A 23,294-nucleotide genomic window follows, 5' to 3' on the forward strand; every position below is an offset into this window, starting at 1 on the left:
TTGCTTCCGCTTACAGCCACCATTATGTTCTTACTAGCGCTAAGATATTATTAGATTTAATTAATGAAACTACTTCCGGAAACATTACGACGTTTATTTCTGCAGTTAACTAATACTCTTTCTGATCTGCTGGGATGATTGTTCTCTTGAGTGGTTAACTCCTTCCTCTACCACGTTATTCATTAACCAACTTACAGAGGAGTTTAATCTAACAACAGTCCTATGTCTCATATTCCGAAGGGTGTGGGCTAAGTATATAATTCTCGAACAGATACCAGAGGTAAAAAAAATACGACATGTACTATCTTCGCAGAATCGTCCGAGCCACTGGTTTTGGCCTACCACTTGGGTCCAGACCGAAGCACTATGATCGGCTGTGGGTACGATGATGCAAATTGCCAGTCTTGCTTACACTCCGAGTGCGACGGTCTTCAGGAATCCAGCAAGCCGCCAGAAATAACATAGAACCATCACGTTCCTTTCGTGTCGATATGCCCTATATTTTCAGCCGGTTGCATCCAGTGCGTTCAGCAATCACTGACAGAGCTTCATCCACATCACGGCCGAGATTTCCGACAAACATTACCATTCCGAGGCATAGCGGCATTCATTCCCCACTTGCCTGCTACATCCGTGACTGTGGGGTTCCAGACCCATCTAATGTTGCAATACCCAGACACCAGCACATCTTTCCTCCATGCTCGTTCATACTTTTCAGGGGAATCGGCCAAAAGATAAAAACTCCGTGCTGGCGTAGCTATGCTATTAACTATGTTACGTGGAACACTTCATAACTGTTGTCAAGGAATAATGAGACAGAGGTAAAACCAGTGCTCGTATTCACGTTGAACTCAGAAATATGCCAACCAACGCGATCTACTACTTGGCCTCAATAGAGGGCAATCATGCCCATCAGAGGTTACAGCGACAAAGTGGTTTCTGAGGAATTCCAGACCCACCAGAGGTACTATGGCTTTTGCTAGAAGTGTCCAAACGTTCAAATGGTTCAAATGGCTCTGAGCACTATGGGACTTAACTTCTGAGGTCATAAATCCCCTAGACTTAGAACAACTTAAACCTAACTAACCTAAGGACATCACACACATCCATGGCCGAGGCAGGATTCGAACCTGTGACCGTAGCGGTCGTGCTGTTCCAGACTGCAGCGCCTAGAACCGCTCGGCCACCCGGCCGGCTGTCCAAAGGTCTTTAGAGCTAAGGTCCACAGTCTGAACCCTCGCGACCGTATCCAAACTTTTTAACTATCTCTGGACAGCGAAAATTTCCTCACAAGGGCAATCTCTATCAATTTCCTACCATTCAGAAATATATAATACCACGAAAAAACATACTAAGACAATTAGTCAGAGACTGAGAAACTATTAGCAGACCCCAAGAAAAAGCAATAAAACAAAACGACTATTGCGTCGCAGGCGACGTAAAGCGATATTGCTAAAATTATGGTCTACAAAGAATAAAAACAAAAATTTTAAAGCTACTCCTAATGTAATGTAGGTGGTGATTAAGCCTCTACCAAGAAACCAGATAGAGCAGAACCACAAACAGTTGTATAAGTACTGAGAACTGAGACTACCGCACTGGACCCCAATAGACAATCATTGCTTCGAGATCTGAGCGCTACTCAGTTTCATTTAACAGCCGCTGGTTCAGACTGAATCATGCGAGCGAAGATCTTCAGACTATGTTTACACATACCACATAATGAATCAGACTTTATTCTAACTCTTTTAAAACCAGAAACAGCAAAAAACATTTAAAACATTACATACAAGCAAGAACAATATATAAGTTACTGCAGAGTAGAAGCATGTAAATAAAAAGTATTAAACTTAATGGGATTCACAGACTTTAACCCGCTGCTGCTACCTCGTTCGCCACTTGCTTGTGCTGTACTGTTCGCGGTGATTAATGATCCAAGGTTGTTCCTTAGCTTGGTGGCCATCTTTGAGATACTGTTACACTATGAACATCGAGCCACGCACAGTTATCTATTTCTGGTAGAGTGTGTTTACTACAGCTGAATGCAAACCTGTAGCACTAGTATGATCACTTCTCTTTTGTTCCTGTACCCAAGTTCATAATAGGGCGTGCTATGAAGTAATTAACTTCCTACAGAAGTCGTTGAGTAGAAAATGTTAGATTAAGGTTACTTCAGAAGGATGAACGTATTTTGCGTATGCCTGAATTGTGAGAGCGGTTTTTCACCTTCGTCTTGAAAAATTAAGTTTAAAAAATCTATGGGTACTTTCTTGGTTTACAGGATATGATTCAGGACGGAATTAACACTTTATTGTAGATCAGTAACGTGTATGGTGTAGTTATCATAAATCGGTGTGATGTTTATGGTGTAGTTATCTCAAATCGATGGGGTATTTATGGTGTGGCCATTATATGTCGGTGAGATAGTTTACTTCATGCCAGTTGTTGAAATAATCCAGTATCGCAGATCGGCAACGTTGGTATACACTCCAGGATAAGTTGCCGACGAACATCCGTTGCCCCAGGAGGCGATGCCATACTGTATGGCGCCTTGAACCAGTGGACTTCCGCTAGCACCATGACAAACATCCTTGCCAGTGTCAGTGTTTTCGGCGCATATCATACGGTCTGTTATGAGACCACGATAAATGGCATTGCACAAGGAACGTTCAACAATCGCCATACTGACGGCATGCAGTTGGTCTGAGGAAGCATCTCCGTGTCTCATATCGCCCCAGCCGGAGACGAACACCCCGGCGCCGCCAGACAACTCCGATCTGCCGAGGACGACCGGCTGCAAAGAATGTTTTGATGTCAGAGATTACAACGGAAAAAGAGTCGTATCATAAATTACTTCAAAGTTCAAACAATGGAAAGACATACATGTTGAAGAGTATTAGAAAGAGACTGGAAGAAGAGTGGCTTTAACTACAGTTCCTGAAAGGTTGGATTCTGACAACTTACTATTATTTCGGACTTGTAGAGGGACTTTAGCTGGTGGACTAAAGAGAGGATTCTATAGTGTCATATCTATTATATAATTTTCTTTGATAATAATTAACTGGATCACCTGTATACCAAAGAATATTTTTTTTTCAGGCTCACTACTTCACAAAACATTTGAAACATTATCTCACTGAAGGGCACATAATTATAGTCAGTCACACAACAACGTAACCATGGATTTCTTCTGCACTCTGCAAGATATGGAAACAATGATCTCGAAAGGGATATTTCTCGAATAGGTGAGTAATTTTTTTTATGGTCGTTACCTATCTGTCGACATACAGAATGTTTTATTATTTTCTCAACGATAATTGCTGAGTATACTGAGTGTACCTTTACGGACTATATCAAAATTCCTATCATAGTATAGTTTTATTTCACTTCATTCAGTTTACTTTAGTTAACTTCTCTGGTTGGCGTGTGCAAGTAATGCTTTATAGTGGCGCCATTGTCACAACTGCTTGAGCCTGGTAGTAGGGGTTCCTCTATGTAGTACACCCCGTGAAAGCTCCATTGTCCATTACTTCCAGGAGCTTGCTTCTCAAAATAACACAACACGTGTCTTATCCGACTACCTCAATGTAGCAGTTGAGGTTCAGTTATCATTTCTCTCAGCCTTCTGCTTCACTTCCGGAACATTCTTTGTGCTGCATCCACACCTGTTGGAATAAATTCTTCTTCAAGCAAGAAGTTCTAAATTACTGGTCGAGTTGTGTGATGGGTATCCCAGTGTAAAGATTATACGTCATGTAAAGAAGGGTTATTTACAAGTATTTGTTGGTATTCGTTTTGCCTCCTTTCTTCAATACATTGGTTATTGTACCTTCTTTCCAATAATTTGAAATCTTACTTTGTGTGTGGGACCTGTGAATTTTCCGTAATCTTAGCTTTTCTCCTTCTCACTTGAATCGAACAGCCCTGTATCCAAATGATCGACACCTGAAACTCTTCTTTCATGACTATTTTGTAGTTACTTCTAACATACCAGTCCTCCAAACTGGAGTACGAAGGAATATACAGAGTGGTCCATTGATAGTGACCGTGCCAAATATCTCACGAAATAAGCGTCAAATGAAAAAAACTACAAAGAACGAAACTTGTCTAGCTTGAAGGGGGAAACCAGATGGGGCTATGGTTGGCCCTCTAGATGGCGCTGCCATAGGTCAAATGGATAGCAACAGCGTTTCTTGAAACAGGAACCCCTATTTTTTATTACATATTTGTGTAGTACGTTAAGAAATATGAATGTTTTAGTTGGACCACTTTTTTCGCTTTGTGATAGATGGCGCTGTAATAGTCAGAAACGTATAAGTACGGGGGGTATCACGTAACATTCCGCCAGTGCGGGCGGTATTTCCTTCGTGATACATACCCGTGTTAAAATGGACCGTTTACCAATTGTGGAAAAGGTCGATATCGTGTTGATGTATGGCTATTGCGCTCAAAATGCCCAACGGTCGTGTGCTGTGTATGCTGCTCGGTATCCTGGACGACACCATCCTAGCGTCCGGATCGTTCGCCGGATAGTTACGTTATTTAAGGAAACACGAAGTGTTCAGCCACATTCGAAACGTCAACCACGACCTGCAACAAATGATGATGCCCAAGTAGGTGTTTTAGCTGCTGTCGCGGCTAATCCGCACATCAGTAGCAGACATATTGCGCGAGAATCGGGAATCTCAAACACGTCGGTGTTGAGATTGCTACACCAACATCGATTGCACCCGTAACATATTTAAAATGGTTTAAATGGCTCTGAGCACTGGGACTTAGCATCTGAGGTCATCAGTCCCCTAGAACTTAGAACTACTTAAACCTAACTAACCTAAGGACATCACACACATCCATGCCCGAGGCAGGATTCGAACCTGCTACCGTAGCGGTCGCGCGGTTCCAGACTGAAGCGCCTAGAACCGCTCGGCCACAACGGCCGGCCGTAACGTATTTCTATGCACCAGGAATTGCATGGCGACGACTTTGAATATCGTGTGCAGTTCTGTCACTGCGCACAAGAGAAATTACGGGACGGTGACAGATTATTTGCACACGTTCTATTTAGCAAGGAAGCGTCATTCACCAACAGCGGTAACGTAAATCGCCATAATATGCACTATTGGGCAACGAAAAATCCACGATGGCTGCGACAAGTGGAACATCAGCGACCTTGGCGGGTTGATGTATGGTGCGGCATTATGTGAGGAAGGTTAATGGGCCCCCATTTTATCGATGGCAATCTAAATGGTGCAATGTATGCTGATTTCCTACGTAATGTCCTACCGATGTTACTACAAGATGTTTCACTGCATGACAAAATGGCGATGTACTTCCAACATGATGGAGGTCTGGCACATAGCTCGCGTGCGGTTGAAGCGGTATTGAATAGCATATTTCATGACAGGTGGATTGGTCGTCGAAGCACCATACTATGGCCCGCACGTTCACCGGATCTGACGTCCCCGGATTTCTTTCTGTGGGGAAAGGTAAAGGATATTTGCTTTCGTTATCCACCGACAACACCTGACAACATGCGTTAGCGCATTGTCAGTGCATGTGCGAACATTACGGAAGGCGAACTACTCGCTGTTGAGAGGAATGTCGTTACACGTATTGCCAAATGCACTGAGGTAGACGGACGTCATTTCGAGCATTTATTGCATTAATGTGGTATTTACAGGTAATCACGCTGTAACAGCATGCGTTCTCAGAACTGATAAGTTCACAAAGGTACATGTATCCCACTGGAACAACCGAAATAAAATGTTCAAACATACCTACGTTCTGTATTTTAATTTAAACAACCTACCTGTTACCAATTGTTCGTCTAAAATTGTGACTATTACAGCGCCATATATCACAAAGCGGAAAAAGTGGTCCAACTAAAACATTCATATTTCTTTACGTACTACACGAATATGTAATAAGAATGGGGGATACTATTCAAAAAAACGCAGTTGATATCCGTTTGACGTATGGCAGCGCCATCTAGCAGGCCAACCATAGCGCCATCTGGTTTCCCCCTTCAAGCTAGATAAGTTTCGTTCTTTGTAGTTTTTTCGTTTGACGCCTATTTCGTGAGATATTTGGTCCGGTCACGATCAATGGACCACCCTGTATAATTCTGTCTCGAGAGCGGTGTAGCCTAAGTGTGTGTTACTCAGTTGGAAAAATCTACTGAGTTTAAAAGAACAGAGTTAGTACTTAACCATGTTATCTCAGAACTATTCGACAGCACCCTGATGGATGGATTATGTTCATGAGGCTTCGATGTCTTAACTTTTCTGATCGATGCCATTTAGGAAAGTACAAACTCTATCAAATCTAAGAACTGTGGAGCGTAGTAAGTACAAATTCATTGATAACAACTGCTGTAGAGACTAGCTTGTAAGGTTTGGAGTCAAGTAATTATAAAAAAAGTATTATATTTCTTGCGAGGGAAATGATTAACATTTCTCTCTCTTAATTACAAACTCTCTCTGAATTACAAACTCTCTCTGTCTCTCTCTTACCTACGTATCTTCAGTGTTTCATAAGACGGCTGTCTGAGAACTACAAGGTATACAGAAATTAAAAACATATCAAGAGAAACGAAGTTCTTCGCGATGGAATCCTTGATTTACTTTCCCCGGAAAACTGGGATAAAATTCCAAGCTTTCGATGGTTCCCTCTATCGTCGTCGTCAGGGGCCAGGACTTAATATCGAGAACTAGCACACTCGCATTTTTATACCAACAGAACTGCATTCGATTGACTGCATTACGTCATAATGACAGCACGGGAATGGTGCGTGCTGAGGTGGCGCTCTCTATGTCCATAGATTTAGTTGCACCCTCTATCCAACGCTGCGTGCAGCGACATCCCCCACATGAGGAGGTAAACTGCAACTAGTCTTTCTCTGTGCTTATTCTTTATCAAGTGCAAGCTTCCAACAATCGCTAGGTTCATAGCCGGCGTCTCTATTGAAGTTGTTTTCACAAAGACTAATTTCAACTGCTTCCCTGATCGCAGAGTCCCCATAGGTCGATGCGTGAGCAAGTATTCTCATTTGTCCCAACAAAATCTTGTGCGTATTTAACAGGCTGTGCCCTGCCATCACTAAACTTTCCCTCGCATGGCCTACTACTCCTCCGAGAATACCGTTGTAAGTACTACTCCTTCTTGCAGACTCATGACCTGGATGCACTCACACGTCTCTGGGAAATACGGAAACGTATCAAGAATTTATGATGCGTAAAAAAAACGCCAGCACTGAGAAAAGACATGAACCCAATTCAACGCTACACTCCCCATTAACTCTGCCAAGTACTGGAAAGCATTCCATCGACTCACTGGTAATAATCCCATACTTATTACCCGCTTATCTACGATATCCGTCCCTAACCTGAAAACCTGAGCAAAGCTAATCCTTTGGCATCCTACCTGTCTGACACCTTCTCCATCCCTGATAACACACATTTTCAATACTCACGTTCCCTTAACATCCAAGAACGTACAGTTACCACTGTTCCACCCCTGGATTTTGGCTTCCAGTGCTTGGGCAACATACTACAAAGAGAATTACATACACCTACTGCAGCAAGCTACATAAAACAATTATTCCACAAAAAACTCAACACTTCCAATCAGTCACGACTGCATTACTTATCTCAAAGAAGGCCACCTCTTCTTTCTCACGGATTTTACAAGCTTTTACACCACTGTCCTCTCGACAGCTTACTATCCGCAGCAATGGAAAGCACCCAGAATCATACTTTTCCTCAAACCCGCAAAAAATTCCCACTGATACCTCCTCCTACCGCCCCATCTGCCTCACCTCAGTGTTAAGCGAGGTATTTGAATCCATCCCCTTCCCGATGCATCCATCAACACTTGAGCCAACACCACCTTCTTCCCTTTAATCTCTGCGAATTCGGTCCCCGTTTATTCTCCAATGATCGGCTCCTGCACCTCACCGACCGCCTACCCCACCAACTCAACTCCCGTAAATGCGCTACTTTTGTCTCCCTCGACCTAAAAAAACCCCGTGACCATACACAGCATTCCGGTCTTCCTTCCAAACTCTAGACATTCGAGCGTCGAATTAACTATGTGAACCTTGTTGCATCGTTCCTATCTAATAGCGGATCCCTTATCACTATTAGCAACACCAAGTCCCATACCTTCCATTAGACTGCAGGAGTTCCCCAAGGCTCTGTTCTGTCTTCTCTTGTTTATCTCCTCTATACTACTGATATACAAATCACCGCCACCAGTCCACCTCCTTCAACATTCTGCTGATACCGCTTTCCTCGCCCCTATTCTAAAATGCAGAGATTCCAACGATCTGTCCAAATCCACCTCAGTTTACCTCCTGTTGTAACCAATGGCTCCTCAAGATCAAACCCTCCAATACCCAAGCGATAATTATAGGACAAACCACCCTCACCTTTCGCCTCCACGACTTTCGCCTTGTCATTTACAACCGTTCTATACTAATACACTAAAATATTTTGGACTAACTCTAGACCAGCAATTAAGGCGGAAACCTCGCCTACTAAGCACCCAACAGAGTCCACAATAGGCTAAAACTACTAAAACTACTAACTGGTCGAACTTTCTCCACATCTATAAAACCCTGATTCATCCCATCCTCTGCTACGCAAATACTATGTATGGATGCCCACCTCATCAAAGTTCAGCAAGTCCCCCAAAATCCACAAATTTCATGCAGTCTGTCTCGCTTTCTGCATCTATTTACCTTCCCCCACCTGGGTCCCCTACCATTTATCGAATTCCACCCTCCGTCCCCCTATCCCCAGCCACACTGAATAACTTCACATCTCATTTCCTTTTTTCTTGAGTCACTGGTCATATGACTGGTTTTATGCGGAATACCAAGAATTACTCTCCTATGCCAACCTCCTCATCACAGAGTAGCACCTGCGACCTACGCCCTCAATTATTTGCTGGATGTATCCCAATTTTTGTCGTCCTCTATAGTTATCCTTTACAGCTCCCTCTAGTACTGTGGAAATTATTCCGTGAATTCTTGACAGATGCCCCACAATCCTGTCCCCTCTTCTTACTAGTGTTTTCCATATATTCCTTTCCTCATTCCTTGCCATATCAGTCCACCTAATTTTCAGCATCCGTCTGTAGCATCACAGCTCAAGTGCTTCAATTCTCTTCTGTTTCGGTTTTCCCACCGCCCACGTTTTATTACCATACAATGCTGTGCTCCAAACGTACATTCTCACAAATTTCTTCCTCAGATTAATGCCTATGTTTGACACTAGTAGACTTCTCTTGGCCAGTAATGGTCTCTTTACCACTGGTAGTCTGCTTTTTATGTCCTCCTTTCTCCGTCCCTTATTGATTATGAATCCTACTCTGAAGTTTCTCGCCGTTCTCGTTTCTGCCACTTCTCATTACTTTTCTGTTTTTTTTGTTTTTTCGATTTACTCTCAGTCCATATTCTGTGCTCACTAGACTGTTCATTCCATTCAGCAGATCTTGTAATTCTTTTTCACTTTCACTGAGGATAGCAACGTCACCAGCAAATCTTATCACTGATATCTTTCACCTTGAATATTAACTCCATCCTTGAAACTATCTTTTAATTCCGTCATTGTTTCGATGTATAGATTCCACAGTAGGGGCGAAATACTACATCCCTGTCATACATCGTTATTAATCCGAGCAGTTCGTTTTTGGTCTTCCACTCTCATTGTTACCTCTAAGCTCTTGTACATCCCTATGGCTTACCCCTATTGTTAGTAATATTTATAGAAAACGACAATCTTGTAAGCTATATAAAGTTAGTGAAAATACAATCTAGATCGCGGTGGTTATTTTATTTAAAATACTGAAACTACAGTGACTGAAGTCTGATGACTCTTCTGGACATCATTTCAGCTGATGGTCCTGTTCTGAAGATGGCCTAAATAAATAATCATGGCGATCTAGATCGTGTTTTCACTAATGGTATTTATCCATGTTTTCCTCGGAATTGCGAACATCTTCGTGTCTTTATTTCCTTCAGTTTTGCTTCCATTATCAACAGCAACGTCAGAACTGTCTGTCTAGTGCCTTTACCTTTCCTAAAGCCAAACTGGCCGTTATCTAACAGATACTCAATTTTATTTTCCATTCATTTATGTACTATTCTTGAATGAAACATGGATGCATTGAATTGCGCGCACAATATTTTTCCGAAAGTCAGATGGGATATCGCTAGGCTCACACATTCTCCATACGAACGTGAGTAGTCTCTTGATGCCACTTCATCATCTGAATTTCTGATGGAATGTTATCTATCCCTTCTGACTTACTCGATATTAAATCTTCCAAAGCTCTTTTAGATTTTGATTCTAATATTGGATCTATATAGACTCCGTGTTTCTTCTTCTATCACATCAGATTAATCGTCGCCCTCATAGAGACTGTCGGTGTCATCTTTCCACCTCTGTTCAGCGTTTAACAGAGGAATTGCCATTGCACTCTTAATGTTACCAACCTTGCTTTAATCTCACCAATGGTTGTTTTGATTTGACTATTCTGTATGATGAGACAGTCCTTCCGCCACTCATTTGTTTTTCGATTTCTTCACATTTTCCATGCAGCCATTTCGTCTTAGCTTCTCTGCACTTTCTGTTTATTTCTTCTCTCAGCTTCTCTGCACTTTCTGTTTATTTCTTCTCTCAGCGACTTATGTTTCTGTATTCCGGAATTTTCCTGAACACTTCCTTCTGTTGCCCATGGTTTCTTCGCAGCTACCTTCTTTCTGGCTATGTTTTTCTTTATAGCTTCTGTGACTGCCCTTTTATATTCATGTTCATTCCTCTTCAATTGAACTGCCTACTGAGCTGTACATTATTGCAGTGTGAATAGCCTTAGAGAACTTCAAGCATATCTCACCGTACCTTAGTACTTCGGTGTCTCATTTCTCTGTGTACTGTGTCTTCTTCATTAATCTTTTAAACTTCAGCATACTCTTCAGCACTACTAAAGTGTTATCTGAGTTTGCATGTGCTCCTGGGTACACAGTATAATCCAGTATCTTATTTCGGAATCTCTGTCTGACATGATGTAATCTAAATGAATTCTTCCCGTATCATCCGGCCTTTTCCAAGTAGACCTCCTCCTTTTGTGATGATTGAACAGAGTCTCTGCCTTTACCAGCTGAAATTTACGGCAGAACTCAAACAGTCTTTCTCCAAGCCCATATTCTCCAGTAATGCTTTCTTCCACACCTTCTCCGATAACCACATTCCTGTCCCCCATGACTATTAGATTTCCGTCTCCCCTTGCATGCTGAATTACCCGTTCAGCGTCCTCATACACTTTCTCTGTCTCTTCATCTTCAGCCTGCCACGTCGATATGTGGACCTGAACTATCGTTGCCGGTGTTCGTCTGCAGTCGATTCTGATGAAACCAACCCTATCACTGAACTGTTCACGGTAACTCATTCTCTACCCTTCCTTGCTGTTCATAACGAATCCTACTCCCGTTATACTATTTTATGCTGCTGCTGTGATCACCCTATACTCATCTGACTAGAAATCTTTGTCCACTTTCCACTTCATTTCACTGACGACCACTATATCTAGACTGAGCCTTCGCATTTTCTTTTTCAGATATTCTAGCTTCCCTACCACGTTCCAGCTTCAAACATTTCTCGCTCCGACACGTAGAACGTTACCCTTCCGTTGGTTATTCAGTCTTCATTTGATGGTCACCTCCTCTTTGGCAGCTTCCTCCCGGAGTTCCGAATGGGGAACTTTGCCAATGGAGAGATCATTATAACACTTTTTCAATTACAGTCCACATGCCCGATGGATGCCAATCATGTGTCATTAATGTAGTGGTTTCCATTGCCTTCTATAGTCTCATGCCGTTGATCATTGCTGACTCTTCCGCCTTTCGGGACAGTTACCCACCCGAAGGGCAAGAGAGTGACCTGAACCTCCGTCCGCTCCTCCTCCCGCTTTGACGAGGCCGTTAGCAGAATGAGGGTGACTCCTTATGCCAGAAGCTTTCGGCTGCCAATGCTGATGACTTTTTTTCAGAATTCAAGCGGTGGCTGTGCTCCAACCTAGGACCGAGAAAGTTTTAATTACTAGTTAAAGACACTACCCGGAGACCAAGCTTACAACTCAACTACTGTCTGAAAACTAGACTCCACTAACCCCATTGTGTCTAGTCTGATAACGAACCCTGGTATGCTGCCTCGCCTTGACAAACACATTCCTCCGTCCCTACACCTACAAACACTCCACATACTATACCAAAAAACTTCAGCCAATTCCCTCTCCCAGACAATGAGAACCGTCCCGATTTTTATCCCTCCTACCAAATTCAACTCTTGCCCACTTATCCCACTCAACATCAGCGATCCTGTCTCCTTTCCTTCTCTTACTGTTCCAGTCCATTTCCTCTTGCAACCACTTTCCTACCCTCACGACTCACTACCCCTTACTATGTGTTATTGCCACCGACTGTATTTCCCACTACCCGCCTCAGCTCTTACCTACCTATTAGAGCTCTATCTTTCTACTCACACCTCTCAATCCTATGGAACATACTTTCTTCTCTGGCAATACCTCTCACCTCTCACCCTAATGTAGCTCCATCAGATTTTAAGTGAAAAAGGAATGCTTTGGTGTTTTAATCATAAGAATTTTCACCTTCTTGTAATATATTTTTAAAATCTATACAGGGTGTTTCACAATTAATGTCATGCTACATATTTACAGAGGTTACAGAGAGGACTTCGTACATCAGTATTTAAATAGGAAACCATGTTCGGAAATGTCATTCAACAAAGCTACACAGCATCGTAGTTACAGGTGCCGGTGACTGTAAATGTATGTATATACAGATGGATTAAGTGATGATGTTAAAAAATTTCTAGGACGATAGAGAAGGATAAGTGCATCAATCTGAGGTAAGGTTTCCTTTACTCTAAACGAACATGTCGAAAGTTATAAGCGAAAACCGTTGTTATACTTCTGACAGTGGAATACATGTACTGGTAGTGTTGAAGCTCAGATCGTAGGGTAGTTTCAGAGGTGGTACTATGGACCACAACAAGGAAAAAAATCTCCTGGAAACATGGACTCTAAAATGCTTATCTCAGAAGCTATGAACACGTGTTCATCTTCAGTACTGTGAAATACATTTTCTCTATTGAGCAAATGCTCATAGTCCTTAAAGTAAGCATTTAGAGCCCATGTATACTGTACTCTGTTCCTTGGTTTGGTCGATCCTATCATCTTTGAACGTAATAGAGGTATTCCACTGTCAAAGGTATGACAACGGTTTTCGCTTATAGCTTTCTACTCGTTGGTTCCTTGCCTCAGTTTGATACATTTAACCTTCTCCATCATACTATAAACTTTGCAACGTCATCACGAAATCATCCTGAATATATATACATTTACAGGTGACGGCACCTGTAGCTTTGACACTCCGTAGCATCGTTGAATGAAATTCTGCGTACTAAGTCCCTTCTACAGCCTCCATAATTTGTAACATGTTTTGTAAAACACCCTGTTTATTTCCGTTTTTTACCTGCCATCCTTTGATTTTTAATTTCAAATATAGAACAACCCAAAACTTTTTTGCATTTTTCATTGTCATTTTTTTTATAATTCGCTTGGCTGAAAAGTGCAGAACTGTGCCGGCATATGGGGCAAGAGCGATGAAACCACAATTTAAAAAAAAGCCACAACTGACCCTTATTCGAGGGTTGGAATCCCTCTTCCTCTCACGAATAAGAACTGACTGGGCTGCTCTCAGGGTTTAAAATCCGATAGGGCATTGTTTTCAATCATCATCGCCTTTGCTGCCAGTTCTCTCTAGGTGTCAGTGGCTTCACCACCATCATGTGATACCCACCATTGCATTCCATGTTAGTCATCATCGTCACAGCAAGATCTCGCCTTCGCCACTGGTCAGTGCAAGCTCCCATATTCACTGCCAGCCTTCACCTCCATCAGTGTCACCGCCGCATCATCGTCGGTTTGTCACCACTGCCACTTCCATCTGTTTATCGCCGCCACTGCACGCCTGAGATAGATGCCTCCATCCCTGTCACGTCAGAGACATTCTCACCGTTCACAAGATCACCACAGCGCGTCAACACTGTCACCACCCTGTTTCGGCAGCTGCTCACCAACGCCATTCATCACTCTCCTCCATCATGGACCACTCTACTACATCAATGATCCACACCTCTCCATCTCCTGCTCCCACTGTCAATAAATAGAGCCTGTCCTCTAACCAACCCCCTCCCCCTCTCCCACGTCCATCCCCTTAGGAATTGTGATTGCTGTGTACAGATGCGAGCTGAGTTGGCGACCCTTCGCTCACAGCTCCAGGCAGCGTTGGCTTCCGTCACACAGCTTGAGGCTGTTGCCAAGGGGCATCATTGTGGGGGTCAGATGTCGAGCATGTCCCACGTGTCCCCCAATAGGTCCACTGCTATGGCCACCCTGGGTACTGCCTGCACTGAGGTTGACCCCTCACCTGTGGTCAAGTGGGAGATCATTCCAAAGTCTGGCAGGCAGTGAAAAACTTCCTGAGGGCCGATTGTAGGGTCTCACTGGATCGTTTGACGAACAGGTTTCAGGCGTTATCTGTGGCTGTCGAAGTCTCCAGCCAGATGCCAGCCTGTTCTAGAGGAAGCTTCTTGGCCCACAAAGTCTGGGCACTCACAGAGTGGGTTTGCTGGTAGTTGGGAGCTCCAATGTTAGGAGTGTAATCGGGCCCCCTAGGAACATGGCTGCCAAGGAGGGGAAGGAAGCCATTCTACACTCTGTGTGCATACTGGGGGTAGTCATTGCGGATGTGGAAAGGGTGCTTCCACATGCCATGAAGAGTACAGGTTGCAGCTAGCTGCAGGTGGTGTCTCATGTTGGTACCAATGACGTGTGTCACTTTGGATCGGAGGAGATTCTCTCTGGTTTCTGGAGGCTAGCGGAAATGGCAAACACTGCCAGTCTTGCTTGCGAGATTAAGGAGGAGCTCACCATCTGTACCATCGTCGATAGAGCCGATTGTGGTCCTTTGGTGCAGAGCCAAGTGGAGGGTCTGAATCAGAGGCTCAGGCGGTTTTGTGACAGTGTAGGCTGCAGTTCCCTTGACTTGTGCCATCAGGTAGTGGGTTTCTGGGTTCTGCTTAATAGGTCAGGAGTACACTACACACAGGAAGCGGCTACACGGGTAGCTAGGGCCGTATGGAAAAGACAGGACGGTTTTTAGGTTAGAGAGTCTGAGGGAACCACAGAAAGGGCGTCTGTCTAAAGGGGGACAGATGAAACACAGTATGTTAGTTGTAGAAACAATCGGTATTGTAGTTTTAAATTGTCGTAACTGTGTTGGGAAAGAACCAGAGCTCCAAGCCCTAACTGAAAGCACTGAAGCTCAAATAGTAATACAGAAATCTGCCTAAACCGGAAATAAATTCAGCCAAAATTTTTTCAAGCGATCTAATAGTGTGCAGAAAGGACAGATTAAATACAGTTGGAGGTGGAGTATTTATTGATGTCAGAAGTAGTTTGCCTTTTAGTAAAAATGAAGTAGATAGTTCCTGCGATAAGGTATGGGTACAGGTTATAATTGACAATCGGACAAAACTATTGGTTGGATCGTTTTACCGACTCCCACCCCTACCCCCGACTCACAAGATATAGTTGCTGAACAGTTCAAAGAAAACTTGAGCCTCATTTCAAACAGGTACCCCACTCACACAGTTATAGTTGGTGGTGGCTTCAATCTGCCCTCGATATGCTGGAAAAATTATACGTTCAAAACCGGCGGTAGGCATAAAAAGTCATCCGAAATTGTACTGAATGCTTTCTCGGATAATTATTTTCAACTATTAGTTCATGAACCCACACGAAGCTCAAGTGGTTGCGAAAACATACTTGGCCTCGTAGCAACAAATAATCCTGGACAAATAGTGAGTAGCGTGACGAATACAGGGATCAGCGACCACAAGGCAGTTGCTGCTAGGCTGAATGCTGGTAACACCTACAATCATCAAAAATAAACGCAAAGCATATCTATTTAAAAAAAGCTCATAGGGTTCATTGAACCCTATGCCAGGCACTTTGTTGTGAATAGCAGAGTAATCACGTAGACGTAGACGTAGACTACCGTACTCTGTCCTAGTACAGCAATTATGTATGCACCTCTGTCTGTCCCCAGAATCCCCTGACTTTTCTCTTTCAGCATCGACTCGCCAGCCACCTCCACCACTGCCGCACGTGTGATAGCCCATCGAGTAATTGTTGCAATATCTGATGTCACAAGCATCACCTCATCGAACATCACTGCACTGACCACATCAAGTCCTGTTGAAGGGTAATCATCAACAACGTCATTTCCTTCCTCATCCCATCCCTCACCATCCTCCCCTCCAACAGCCATTAAGAAACCTACAAAACGTCAAACCACTGACATCTCTCCTTCTACTGCATCTAAAAACCGAAAACCGAAACTGACAACACTCAGCAGATGGATACAGCTCCTACTCCTCCTACTTTTTCCTCTACCATCCAAACCATCATCCTCTCCAAAGTTCTTCAAACCCAAATTCTTCACCCTCGAAATTTAAAAAAGTCCCTAACAAGTCTCCACATCCAACAATCATCTCAAGAAAGTACGATACTTCATCCTACTACAGTTCAGAACCTCAATTCCCATACTGCCCTTCTCTCCAAAATTTCTTGCATTGCTTTTGGTCCCAATTCCTCCTAAACACCTCTTACCACCACATCCATGGCTAAACAGCCCAATCCTCCTGCCATCCTTCCAGCATCACAAAGGTTAAAGTTGATATCACGGTTAAAGAAGTGGCATTTGAGTTGGAAAACCACCTTATTTAGAAGTTCGATAAGCTCTTTGGATCAATAGTAGTCCGCAGCTCGTGGTCCTGCGGTAGCGTTCTCGCTTCCCACGCCCAGGTTCCCGGGTTCGATTCCCGGCGGGGTCAGGGATTTTCTCTGCCTCGTGATGACTGGGTGTTGTGTGATGTCCTTAGGTTCGTTAGGTTTAAGTAGTTCTAAGTTCTAGGGGACTGATGACCATAGATGTTAAGTCCCATAGTGCTCAGATCCATTTGAACCATTTTGATCAATAGTAACCTTGGCCCTACTCACTTCGGCTGTGTCCTTTCTGAGGAAGTGACATCTAAATTGAACAAAATCGAAAGGCCCTTCATATCAATAATGACCTTGGCCCCACTCGTCTCGTCTGTGTCTTCTCTGAATCTGCTACCACCATAGGCCTTCTCCTTATAGACAGATCCCTTATCTACCACCACTTTATCAAGGTTGATTCTTCAAATTCCCATCCTGACACTGCCAAAAAAGGTGTCCACTACCATCACCACCTTACCGATGTCGTGAATTCAATTGTTACACTAGTGCTTCATTCGAAGACTTCAAGTCTTCGAATGAAGCACTGTTGTAATGATTGGATTCGCAACATCCAGAGATTTATGGCTCCATATGACATTTTCCTTTATCTGGAGAGCTGCATATGGGGCCGGAAGATGGCGTGGTGAAATGCTGAAACTGGTAGCCCTAAAAAAAACAACAAGCTACATGGCTGTTGATGAATTTAATTGACACTGACAGATTCCCATAAGTCCTTCCATATCCTCGAACACCATGCACTCCATGTACTTAACTCCTATATTACCCTCAAACTACATTCAAATAACTCCATTGTTTCCCCTCTGATCACCAATCCTGGGACGTTGCTGCACCTTTACAAAAACGACCTACTGGTCTTGCATCTACATGGACTTCATATCGTATCCAAATGCAACTTCAACAGACCCCCTCTCCCAAACGACGAAATCTGCTTCGATATTTATCCATCCAACCAGCCATAGCTTTTTCCACCTATCTCCACTCCACATCAGGGCTCCCCTCTCTCTTCACTTTCCATTTTATTCCCTCCCTTTCCTTATCATAACTACAGCCCTGCTTACCCACTAGACTCATTCTTCCTTCCATAGCCGCGCGGGATTAGCCGAGCGGTCTTAGGCGCTGCAGTCATGGACTGGGCGGCTGGTCTCAGCGGAGGTTCGAGTCCTCCCTCGGGCATGGGTGCGTGTGTTTGTCCTTAGGATAATTTAGGTTCAGTAGTGTGTAAGTTAGAGACTGATGACCTTAGCAGTTAAGTCCCATAAGATTTAACACACATTTGAACATTTTCTTCCTTCCATATTTCACAACACGCAACTTACTCGCCATCCTATTTCTACATACACAAACCAACTCCACATCAGGGCTCGCCCTCTCTCTTCACTTTCCATTTCATTCCCTCCCTTTCCTTATCAGAACTACAGCCCTGTTCTCCCACTATACTCATTCTTCCTTCCATATTTCACAACACGCAACTTATTAACGTTCCTATTTCTACATACACTAACCAACGACATCTGAATTTATACCTACCATCACTCAAATGCTTGATCTGCCCAGAGTTTCTTTACTCAGCGCGCTCTTCAGCTCTTTAGTGAAAGTGCATGCTTCATTTTAACTAATATTGCAGTTTTCATTTTCATTTTTAAAGACTTAAATGTCCATTTTTTTTATCTTTACCTGGCTATACTAACTGCAGACTACATTCTAATAACCAATTTTTCTACCCTATGATCATGAAACATATTGTTGTGAACATTTCCAAACACATGCCACAGGCCCCCACACCAACACACACTCCATATGGTACCCCAAGGCAACTTCAACCAACTCTCTATCCCAGACAATAAGATCTGCTCCTTCCTACGGGCTTTCTCCTCCCACCCATCCCACTCCACATCAGGGCTCTTCTCTTCTTTACCCTCTCCATTGATCTCCATTCCATTCTTCTTGTGGCTGATACCCCACCCACACACCAAACTCTTCCTCATCCTCTCACATTCCCATCTTCTGTCTTCCCACTGTCCTCCCAAACAACTACCTTCATCTCCATAGATTTATTGTCAACAGATCCTTGTCTTTTGTACCTACATCACTCAGGACCATAAAATGCATTATCTCCTCCCAAAATACTTCTCAAGCAATGTAGGTTCTTCATATTTTATGTGAAAGTGGAGTGCTGCGGTGCTTTTTCGTAAAAGAAACTCACCACGTTGCAACATTTTTTAAATTGTGTATATTTTCGTCTTTTTAGCTGTCCATCTTTGATCTTCTTTGTTTTAAAATGAGGGTCATCATGTTTTCTTCTCATCTTTGTTATATTTTTAAGAATTATGTCGGTTAAAATGTGGAACACTGTATCACTGACAGCCATAATAATGAAGAAAAGAAACCGCAGCTCATTTAGCCAGATACCTGTATTTAAGGTGACGCTGATGCTTGCCACAGCGATTGGCAACAGTCCATATAGACTGGTCCACATCCACATAACATTTGCCACACTCACAACTATGTTATAAATTCCTAGTGCACGCAAGCCGACATTATTATTTACTGGTCGCAACATCTACACTCCTGGAAATGGAAAAAAGAACACATTGACGCCGGTGTGTCAGACCCACCATACTTGCTCCGGACACTGCGAGAGGGCTGTACAAGCAATGATCACACGCACGGCACAGCGGACACACCAGGAACCGCGGTGTTGGCCGTCGAATGGCGCTAGCTGCGCAGCATTTGTGCACCGCCGCCGTCAGTGTCAGCCAGTTTGCCGTGGCATATGGAGCTCCATCGCAGTCTTTAACACTGGTAGCATGCCGCGACAGCGTGGACGTGAACCGTATGTGCAGTTGACGGACTTTGAGCGAGGGCGTATAGTGGGCATGCGGGAGGCCGGGTGGACGTACCGCCGAATTGCTCAACACGTGGGGCGTGAGGTCTCCACAGTACATCTATGTTGTCGCCAGTGGTCGGCGGAAGGTGCACGTGCCCGTCGACCTGGGACAGGACCGCAGCGACGCACGGATGCACGCCAAGACCGTAGGATCCTACGCAGTGCCGTAGGGGACCGCACCGCCACTTCCCAGCAAATTAGGGACAGTGTTGCTCCTGGGGTATCGGCGAGGACCATTCGCAACCGTCTCCATGAAGCTGGGCTACAGTCCCGCACACCGTTAGGCCGTCTTCCGCTCACGCCCCAACATCGTGCAGCCCGCCTCCAGTAGTGTCGCGACAGGCGTGAATGGAGGGACGAATGGAGACGTGTCGTCTTCAGCGATGAGAGTCGCTTCTGCCTTGGTGCCAACGATGGTCGTATGCGTGTTTGGCGCCGTGCAGGTGAGCGCCACAATCAGGACTGCATACGACCGAGGCACACAGGGCCAACACCCGGCATCATGGTGTGGGGAGCGATCTCCTACACTGGCCGTACACCACTGGTGATCGTCGAGGGGACACTGAATAGTGCACGGTACATCCAAACCGTCATCGAACCCATCGTTCCACCATTCCTAGACCGGCAAGGGAACTTGCTGTTCCAACAGGACAATGCACGTCCGCATGTATCCCGTGCCACCCAACGTGCTCTAGAAGGTGTTAGTCAACTACCCTGGCCAGCAAGATCTCCGGATCTGTCCCCCATTGAGCATGTTTGGGACTGGATGAAGCGTCGTCTCACGCGGTCTGCACGTCCAGCACGAACGCTGGTCCAACTGAGGCGCCAGGTGGAAATGGCATGGCAAGCCGTTCCACAGGACTACATCCAGCATCTCTACGATCGTCTCCATGGGAGAATAGCAGCCTGCATTGCTGCGAAAGGTGGATATACACTGTACTAGTGCCGACATTGTGCATGCTCTGTTGCCTGTGTCTATGTGCCTGTGGTTCTGTCAGTGTGATCATGTGATGTATCTGAGGCCAGGAATGTGTCAATAAAGTTTCCCCTTCCTGGGACAATGAATTCACGGTGTTCTTGTTTCAATTTTCAGGAGTGTATTTAATTTTGTAAGGCGGTAAGATTTTGCCACCATACATTTGATATTACATTAGATTTACATTTATATTGGATCACTGTTTGAACTGTATAATCAGATTATTAATCATTTCAGTGGCTGATACTGGCTATCATCATATAATAACAATTTCTGTAAAATTGCATGTCTGGGAGTTAAGTGGAACTGAGCACTGACAAAGAGTGAATCGGCCCACGCGTTCCTCAGACGCCGCTGTCGGCTAAAGAGCAGCTGGAAAGAGACTTGTTGCGTTCTGCAGCTGTGGAAAATTACTACCTTGAGAGAGAGCTGAGTGTGGAGGCAGCAGTTGACAATGCTCAAGGCCACAGATCCATTGTAGCAAGCACAGAGCGGATGGGAGGTTGCTCTCTGGTGGACGGAAAAAGTTTCAGAATAGCGTACCTGGAGGAAGAGTATCGGGAAAGGAACAGGGTGAAAAGACACCCTTTTAGTTTGAAGGAATGCTCAGGATCAAAAACGATGGTCGCACGTTGACATCAAGAAATCATCTCACAGAAAGCGCTGAGGTAAGTTTCCCTATGAAAAGCAGAGACGTGTTTTTATTGGTGGAATGCTAAGGTAATAGGAGGGCAAATGGACACTTCCAGAAAATCTTCTGAAAGGGGTAGGAGCTGCATGTGATTGGCTAGCTGATTCATAACCCATGTGATGGGAGATAATGTCTTTGTAATGGTGACTGCGATTCGTTATCTGAGTGTAACTGTAGACATCATGTTTTACAGGGGGTGTGTCATGGACAGAACACTTCCATCCAGGGATCAACAAGGGCACTTCCCTGCCTCTTCCCTGCCTGGAAAGATCGAAAACAGTTCTCTCACGGGATCAACAGAGAGACTTCACCGCCGACAGCCACAGAGGACAATCTGGTGATTAGACTGAGAAGTTCGACACGGAGAGCATGTGAAGTCATTTCGCTGTAAGAGTTGTTATTCTGTTTACGTGAATGATGATTGTTTAGATTTCTGTGGGATATGACACTGAAGTGATCCTTTATAGGAGAATACTTGAGTCAAAATTCTGTTCCTGGCTAGTAAGAAAACAGAAATCTTCTGTCTTCTACTGGAGTTTGCAGAGGGCATATTGCGTCCACTATGTAGACACAAAACTACAGGTGTATCAGGAACATCATCTTCACAGTGACCAACGCTCTCGTGATCAGATCATCGGTGGAAGACAATTGATTTCCCTACCTCAATAAGTGATATGCGCACTTCAGTTTGGGAGAAGGGGAAATACTCACCATAAATGTGTTGAGTTTCATTTGAATGTCCACTGCATTTTTCTGAAAGTGCGGGTCCGGATGAATGTGTTTCGTTTCTAACCGCTGGTCAGTATCAGCCAACTTTGTGTCCATTTAATAACAGGTGACTGGGAACCAGTAGGGGGCGGGGGGGGGGGGGGGGGCGCAGTCTAAGATCAGTCAAACATTCTTTCTGCCAATCGCGAAATTGTAGAGTACAATTCGACGTTGTGGGTTTCATATTTACACACTTTCTTGCAAGCTGCATATTTTTCCCCATAATTAATAATTTATGGTTTCCAGGCTGTAATTCATTCTAGTGCCATCACGACAAAGATGATAAATGAAGTAAAACTATGATACCTCGTTTTATGGGAATCCGTAGGTGTAAACTCTCAATGGAAGAATCATCTTTATCATTTGTAGGCGCAAGAATTCCATTGCGGAGACAACATTAGGCAACTACACCGTACACACGCCATACATTACAGACACCACGGAAATTTACAATTGTTCTGGGTGGCCGGAGGACTGGTCATATCCCTTCTTTGTTTACGACTCTACGTTGTTGCACCGCAAAATGGAAGCCATGTTAGACGAAGGCTTCTTCTCTCACTTTAACGCCTAATGCGAGGGACAGCGCTGTGAACAACAATCAATAGAGAGTACAGTAAAAAATCTATAGACATGGAGGGCGCCAGCTCAGCACCGCCATTTCTGTGTTGTCATCATTACGGTACTATAGCCAATCGGATGCCAGGTAGTTGGTATAAAAGTGGGAACCTCGCCAGTTCCCGACAAGCACTCTTAGTCCCTGGCGACGATAATGGGGACAATTATCGAAAGATTGGAGTTTGACCCGAACTTGATGCAACAAATAAAACAAGAACTTTTTACCCATAGTAGTGTAAGTTTTTAGCTGACACTAAAGGTGCTCAATATGGGCACAGTTTGTGACACGGCAAACGTTCATACGTGCTGGCAGTTGGAGAACAAGAATTGCCTAGAACGCGCGCAGCAGAAAATCCGTTCACTGGACTGCCTGTCTACAGGCGTAAATTAATTCAATATGGAGAGGCTGATATTTACACATCTTGAAA

At 44.1% G+C, this 23,294-nt stretch overlaps 1 protein-coding gene across 1 annotated transcript in view; it reads right to left on the reverse strand.

Annotated features, from left to right (window-relative positions):
• Positions 1-2,428: 2,428 nt before the first annotated feature.
• Positions 2,429-23,294, reverse strand: part of LOC124788926 (trypsin delta-like) — a 28,127-nt gene continuing 7,261 nt past the window's right edge. Inside the window, exon 2 of the mRNA XM_047256210.1 lies at positions 2,429-2,794. Within this exon, the coding sequence (XP_047112166.1) occupies positions 2,429-2,794 (366 nt within the window). The remainder of the gene's footprint in view (positions 2,795-23,294) is intronic.

Source organism: Schistocerca piceifrons, chromosome 3, assembly GCF_021461385.2.
Source record: "Schistocerca piceifrons isolate TAMUIC-IGC-003096 chromosome 3, iqSchPice1.1, whole genome shotgun sequence".
NCBI lineage: Eukaryota > Metazoa > Arthropoda > Insecta > Orthoptera > Acrididae > Schistocerca > Schistocerca piceifrons.